Genomic DNA, 7,565 nt, shown 5'->3' on the forward strand with positions numbered 1-7,565 from the left:
AAGATGAAGACCACATCATCATCATCATCATCATCACTATGCTGTTGCTGCTGTTTACGTTCATCCTGATGCACATTCAGAAGTAAACCACAGAAGTATTTCCTGGGTGCACACGTGTATCCATATGCATTTATAGAAATGACTAAATGTAATCTGTACCTTCAGTGTGTTCTATGTATGTAGAAAAATCTGTAATCTGTAAAATAATTAGTAGCTGAAGCTGCCTGATGTGTGGTCCAATAGTTCCCTCTGACATGTAGTGGAGTAGAAGAAGAAAGTGTCAAAGTGAAAATACTCCGACGTGAAAACTCCTGAAAGAGGAGGCGTGGCTGCAGGAGGTGAAGAAGGCCACGCTGACAGATCACAGGTCACAACAACAGCGTTCATTTATTCTTTATTATAAAGTCATTTCTCCATCTCTCAGCGGGGGGCATCGTGTTTCCCCACAGGACAAGAACATGCAAGTCAATACACGTCAGCATCAGGAGGAATTATCCAGAGTCAACACAAGATAAAACATGCTGAATAAGCAGGAAGCTGATAACCCAGTGTGAAAGAAAACTGGGAAAAAAAACAAGATCCTCTGTATATATTATCAGAGCACTTTGTACACTGGAAGCAACAGTTTCTGAGACTTTTAGGTGCTTTTCTTTCTGCCTGTTTGTTGTCTTAAAGCTCCTTTTGCTGATGCTAACATCTGCTGGACACACAGCACAGCATCCAAGTGATCCACCTTCTTACTTACTGCAGGAAAAAAGCAATTCAATTCAACACACATCAAGATAATAAGTCATTAGTGTTATCCCCATCAGCCATGTTTTACAAATCTCAAAGAAATTAAAATGAAGAAGATGAAAAAAAAACTGATATTCCTGTTTAGAAACCTGTATCGGACAGTGGAAACTGTCTTAACTCAATTCTACTTCATCTGGTCAACAAGATGGAAGCCACGCCCATATTTGCACATCACGCCCACGATGAGTTTAACCATCTCACACTTATCATACATTTTATCACATAAAGAAACCTGAGCAGTTTCACTCTGTGTCATAAACATTTGTACTTTGAGCTTTTCTTGGTCACAACCAGAGCTCAAGAAATGCTCCGCAAGCTTTTGGTTTCTATGACATTCAACGCATCAAAGAACGTCTTCATGCTTCTCTTACCCATGTTCCAAAACATTTGGTCAAAGCCTTCATCTTCATCATCCCCACTTGTGCTGTCTGCCGCAGATGATTTGTTGCCTCCAAACAACACTGAATTATTGAATTTGAAGTGAAGTGGCAGCCCGTCTTCAGTTTTAGGACATGGGACACCTGAAGCACTGATTGCCTTCAGGACTGGTGGGTGTTGGGTGTCAGCGAATGTCACCAGCACCCTCATGTTTTCTTCCACATTTTTGCCACAGATGAAGGACAAAGAAGAAAACATCCGTTCTTCTGCTGCTGTGAGTTGTGCTGAAGCAGCCTGAACGACAAAGCACACGGCATCTATCTCACCGTCACCACAATCAGCAGAGAGCAGAGAAGACACTTGTCTCATGATCTCCATCCTTCTATGTGAGTCATCTCTAACTCCTATGCTTGGAGCGTCGATGATGGTCAGAGAGTAATCTATTTTAAAACCCTCCTGGTGGCTGATCTTGTACATAGTGACTTGACTTTCAGCTTGTGATCTTAATATGAATCTGAAATTGTCCTTCCACTCTACACCAACAATGTAGTTGATCATCCCATTGATCAAAGTGGACTTTCCACATCCTAGTGCTCCAAAAAGCAGAATTGTACGATTTCGCTTTGTGCTTTCTTCGCCAAAACTGTATCCTTGGCATCCATTGATGTTTTCTTTTCTCAGAGGCAGCTTGTAAACTGAGGGGGATTCAGATTTAATCCTTTCACTTGTACTTTTCAGGTGTTCTGTGAGAGGGTTGAACTCTGTTGTGCAGACATGAACAGCGATGCTTTCTTTGCTTCTTCCAGCTTCCCCACAATCACATGTGACCCTGACAGCATATCCCGTCTCTGACTGAAGCCCTGAAATGTTCACCTCTTCAGCTCCAGACCTCTTTTGGTTCCACTGGAGATCTTCGTCTTTCACCCAGTTGTCTGTTTTGGTGTACTCCACGATGTAACTCAGGATCTGGACATGTTGTCCAAGATCTGCAGGTTTCTCCCAGCTGACTAACATCTCATCTACATTTGGTCTAACTTGAAGGTTTCCAGGAGGGCTGCAGGGTAAGGTTTTAATGGAACCACTGACTTCAGTGGCCGGCGAGAATCCAACTGCAGTCACTGCTCGGACTCTGAACTTGTACTCTGTGGCAGGACTCAGGTCGCTTACTGTGACCTCTTGTTCAGTGTTTGATGTTGTCTGCTCTTTCCATTCATCCTCTCCACTGACAGCGTACTTAACAGAGTAGGAGGTGATGTTCTCTGCTCCAAATTTGGGTGGAGAAATCTTCAGTGTGACGCTGTCGTTGGTTACGTCACTCGCTGTGACTGATTCAGGCTTTGAAGGCGGCTCAAAGTTGTCATTGACAGAAAAACCGTCTTTATAGATGCAGATGCTTGAACCTTTCTGGGTCTCATTTGTTAGTCCCACCGTCAGGAACTTTGTGGTCTTGTTCTCCTTGTTGGCCTCTACAAAATCATTGAAGAGCTTTGCCTTGTGCACCATCGCATCTCTGACTTCTTTTGAGGCGAACCATTGGTCCTTCTCTGCATCCTGAGCATGTGGATCTGGTTTGGGTGTTTGTTTCAGATAGTCTGATAGAGCTGAGAGGTACGGTTCAGGACTTCCCAGTGAGGTGAAAACAAAGCAAACTGCATCCCCTCCACTGAGAACTTCCTTGCACAGGGCCGTGTGAGACGGGACGGCCTTGGTGTTTTTCAACATGTTGGTGTAAAACATCACTGTGTAGATTTCTCTCTCTTTCCAGTCCATCCACTCGTTCAGGCTCGTGTTGTTGAACGGAGAAGAATGTCTCTTCTTCAGGATCTCTCCGAGAACAGCCTCCTCTTGTCCTCCTCCTCGGATTGATGGAAGTACCTTTGCCAAGTCTCGTTGGAATTCCACCTTGAACTCAGAGCACATTTCTTTAAAGGTTTTAATCTTTCTGCTGATCTGTGAGAACTCCTGTGCAGCGGCGGTTCTCAGTGCATCATTGCACCTCATTTCCAGCTCACTGAAGTCCTCCAGGACATTCTGTACTTCCTGAATGAGTCTTATACTTATCTGACGAACAAGTTTAGCGGCAGTAGAATCCAACTGTATCAGTGGCAACAGCCAGACCTTCATTGGTACGGCGTTCTCTCCTTTGGCTCCCAGCAGTGTTGGCAGACTTTGGTAGACTTCTACAGCTTCCTGAAAGGTTGTCGGACTTTTCTGAAGGGAAAAGTCCCCAAAGAATCTGCAGGAGAATTTGTTAACATTTGCTTTGTCCTTTTCTTCCATTTTCAGGGAACCATCACCTTCGATCACAATGCTGGGGATCTTCTTGATCATCACCTTCAAGGTGCCCTCAATATCTTGATGCTTTTCATTATCAGACACCTCCCGGTCGAAGACAAAGAAGGCTTGTGCCCCGTAAAGGACAGCTGTGACCACATGTGTTGCTATTCCTTTCTCAAAGACATAGGGATGCTTCATATTGCCTCTTCCGAGATGATCCATCGACAGCTCCTTGACCTTTGTGGTAGCTTTGAACTTCAATGTCACTCTGGCCTGGTTTTTGAAAGTCTTACTATCATTCAGGTATTTTGCAGATCCTCCAACTTCAACCAGCCCACTAAAGAAACTCGCTTTCAATGAGGCTTCAACATTTAGTGCAAAAGATTTGTCCTCAATTGATTCAGAAGCAACCATCTCAAAATCATTATAATTCTGTGGCCTTTCTTGTATATGTTTTTTCAGGTCATCATGGTCCCAAAGTGTCATTCCTGCAAGCAAACACAAAAGACATCTGAAGTTCAGCTTCCAGTATCATTCAGGTATGAACAGCTGACAGTTTGCATGAAGTATCTCTACATGTGAATACATACCAGGAATGAGTGAGTCATCACGGCAGTCATAAAACATCCCGAGGCTGAAAGGCCGGCCGAGCGCTGCCAGCTCCATCGGCCTGTTGGCATTAGAGTCCATCGCTCAGTGTGAACTGGGCAAAATGGACAACAGCTTGTTAGTTCACATCTGAGTCCTCTGCTGTCTAATTTGTCTGTGTGATGTTTAAAAATGGTGGTGCAGCTAAATTTAAATGTTCATAACAATTAGATATTTTGTTATGTTATGATATCGGGGCGCTCCAAATGTGGCTCAGAGAGCCATGGCAGCCATCTTTCAACATGTGCTAAACATTCTTCAAGGTTGCACGAAACAGTTTTTAAGGCTCTGGTTGATTGTGTGTGTGGTCAAGCTGATTGGATCAGCTGTCAGAAGGCCACAGACGTGTTTTTTCCTTCTTTGTGGTTTTAAGGGTGCTTCATAAAGCTTTTAACCTGAGAAAGATGTGATCATTAAATAAAAGGAGCATGGTCAGGGTCAAATTTCACCCACTTGCTTTTGTGCTAGAATAACAACCACTACCTCTAAAGTACAGCTGGATTTTCTTCTTTCAATCCTTCATCTCTTCTCATGAGCATTTCAACAGAAAGACATATCTATCCATCCATTGTCTATACACTTATCCATCAGGAGAGCTGGAGCCAATCCCAGCTGACTTTGGGTGGGAGGTGGGTTCACCCTGGACTGGTCACCAATTACACAGAGACAGACGAGGACTCACACAAACACCTTACGGGCAATTCACCAATTAACCTGCATGCGTTGCTGTCAGGTGCTAACCACTGCACCACGTGCTGCCCTGAAAGAGATATCACCGGATTAAGTTCTGGGTCAGCAGACACCTCTAGCCCCAGGTTACATCAGTACTTTTTAGTTTGATCAAACACCTCAGGTTCATATTTCATTTATCTTTGCATTGACCTTCAAATCGGAGCGAGCGAGATGTTGTTCACCTGATCTCTAACCTGCGACCAAGCCAACTGTGTTGCACCAACCTTCTGCTCCAGAGAACAACGTTGAATGCTGAATTTGTCATTTGTGATAAAGTGTAATTCACTGTGACTCACAAGGTTTAATTGCTGAAGAGTTGATGGGCTGCATGACACACCATAGTTATATGGTTGGAAGAAGACAGACATCATTTGATCCTTTACAAGAAACCCAGTTTGGTTTTTAATTTGAGCCAAATGCTGAATGATAGTCTGCTGTCAAGCCAAAGCCAAGGATAGTCAGTCAGGTGGTGGAGAATAATACTTTTCTGCATTTAAAACTAGTCTATCATTAAGAAATGCTTCTGGGAAAGAATCAAATCTAGACTGAAGTTAAGTGCATATAAAATGGTATCATCAGCAAAATAGTAGACATTCAAGTATTGAATAGAAAGAATGTGTATTTTATGTATAATGTGAACAGCAGTGGACTAAGGATAGAGCCCTGTAGCACCCCTTATTATGATGGTAATAAGGTCTGACTGAGCTCCATCAGCACCCACAGGAGTTATGGAGCAGGATTTTATGTTCTTGTAGAAATACAGTGATCGCACCCCTGTTGGTGTGCTTGTGTGTCATATGGACCTGAAGCACCTATTTTCTGAAAGGTTCTCATGTGACCTGTAAACCAGAAGTGTATCCTGTGATATCTCTGTCAGTTGAACAGCTAATGACAAGAGAAAAAGCACCAAAAGCTGAAGATCTTTCTGTCTATGGAGGCGTTGGTTGTCACTGCAGCATGAAATCTGACCCTGAAGGCCTCATTCTATTTGCTTATCGCATCTTTCTCAGGTTAGAAACTTTTTAAAAGCACCCTTAAAAACATTAAGAAAGGGGGGGAAAAATCATAAAATTAGCTTTCTGCAACAGTCAAGGATATTTAGCGCTTACTTGATTTTTCAAAAACCAAACAGAAATAACTTTCACTTATTTCACTAATAACTAATCTTTTTATAATATTTGAACCAACATTTGTGCCAAATTGGTTGCTTTTATCTCAGAGTGAACCACCATCAGGTCCAACCACTAACATTTACTGTCACTTTAAGTTGACCTCTTCACTCATTAAGGCTGACAGAATAACTGACAAATGACAAGATGAAACATGAGCAGTCAGACGATCAGCTGGGATGGAAACAAACACACAGGTGAAATGCTAACACCATATTTTTATAACTCACCCTGTCCGTCTCCCTTCTCTCCTCCTCTGCTCTCCTCTGATTACACAAACAAAGTTTACTTGCTCACCTGCTGTCACTCGTGTTGACTAATCTGTCAAAACACAACGGCAAGCAACTAAAATGAATATGGAATCCTTGTGAAAGCTTAATATACAGTAACACCACAATGTTATCAGGCTGTCTGTACTGTAAACATAAATCTATTTATTATTACTTGTGGTTCACACTGCTAACCAGACTACAAGTAACCGTTACTCTACACTGTTATCGCTGTGTCCATATTTACTTTTGGACTTATTATCATCATTATTATTATTATTAGTAGTAGTAGTAGTAGTATTAGTAGTAGTAGTAGTAGTAGTAGTAGTATTCAAGATGGCGGCGCGTGCAGACGCAGCGGCTCAACGCTCTCCCGTTTTTTTTGTTTTTATGTTATTGTTCGTCATTGTTTGTGTATTTCTTTTGCTTATTTTTTATATTTTCATATCTCTATTTATTGTCTTTGTCGTAAATGTCATATGGGAGAGGTCAGACAGAATTTCATTGTACTTTGCCGTATAATGACAATAAACCTGATTCTGATTCTGACTATATAATCTCTACTTCATCATTTTCCACTTTCACTTTTGATTTAACCCTCTGGTGATCCGCCTGCTGTGGTGATCCGCCTGCTCTGGTGATCCGCCTGCTCTGGTGATCCACCTGCTGTGGTGATCCGCCTGCTGTGGTGATCCGCCTGCTCTGGTGATCCGCCTGCTCTGGTGATCCACCTGCTGTGGTGATCCGCCTGCTGTGGTGATCCGCCTGCTGTGGTGATCCGCCACCCAGGATGAAAAGCTGTGCGATGCCTCTCTCTAGTGGCTGCTGCAGCACACTGCCTCAGACACCACAGGCAGCCTCAGTCACCCCACAGGTCTGACGCTCCACTCAGGAGGAGCTGCTGAGTCATTGTGTGAAGCCTTTGGGCGAGGCTGAACACCCTGACACCAGGACGGACTTTATACATGCTATACAATCGCGGTCTGCTGTAAACACACTAAATTACGTTGAAACATTGAAATGGATGTTTGAAAAGCAGGAAAACAGGAAGCAGGTTGGATAAGTGAGCAGGAAGTGAGATAATCTGTGACTGCGGCTGCTGTGATTTACTCACCGGGTTTGGCACAGATTTAGTTGTTTTGCTGAGAAGAGCTCGGTGGATAGGGTTAGGGTTAGGGTTAGAGTCAGCTGAACCCTTCAGACAGACGTGTCTCCTCTGCAGCTCGGCAGGTCTCTGACTTTCACTTTTCACTTCATGCTAAAGTTCCTTTGAGTCAGTGTTGCTCCTCCTCCCAGT

General features: G+C 43.2%; 1 protein-coding gene across 2 annotated transcripts; it reads right to left on the reverse strand.

Moving 5' to 3' along the window:
• Positions 1–381: 381 nt before the first annotated feature.
• Positions 382–6,286, reverse strand: LOC139214791 (cytolytic toxin-alpha). 2 transcript variants are annotated; one of them, XM_070845715.1, is made up of 3 exons: positions 6,230–6,286; positions 4,041–4,153; positions 382–3,938 (listed from the first exon to the last, which is right to left on the reverse strand). In XM_070845715.1, the coding sequence occupies exons 2-3, from the start codon at positions 4,138–4,140 to the stop codon at positions 1,093–1,095; spliced, it is 2,946 nt and encodes a 981-aa protein (XP_070701816.1). In that variant the 5' UTR covers positions 4,141–4,153; positions 6,230–6,286; the 3' UTR covers positions 382–1,092. The 2 variants fall into 2 exon arrangements, with proteins under 2 accessions (XP_070701816.1, XP_070701817.1); XM_070845716.1 differs by lacking the exon at positions 6,230–6,286 and having other exon boundaries at positions 4,041–4,179.
• Positions 6,287–7,565: the final 1,279 nt, after the last annotated feature.

Source organism: Pempheris klunzingeri, chromosome 15 (genome assembly GCF_042242105.1).
Source record: "Pempheris klunzingeri isolate RE-2024b chromosome 15, fPemKlu1.hap1, whole genome shotgun sequence".
In the NCBI taxonomy this organism is placed as follows: Eukaryota; Metazoa; Chordata; class Actinopteri; order Acropomatiformes; family Pempheridae; genus Pempheris; species Pempheris klunzingeri.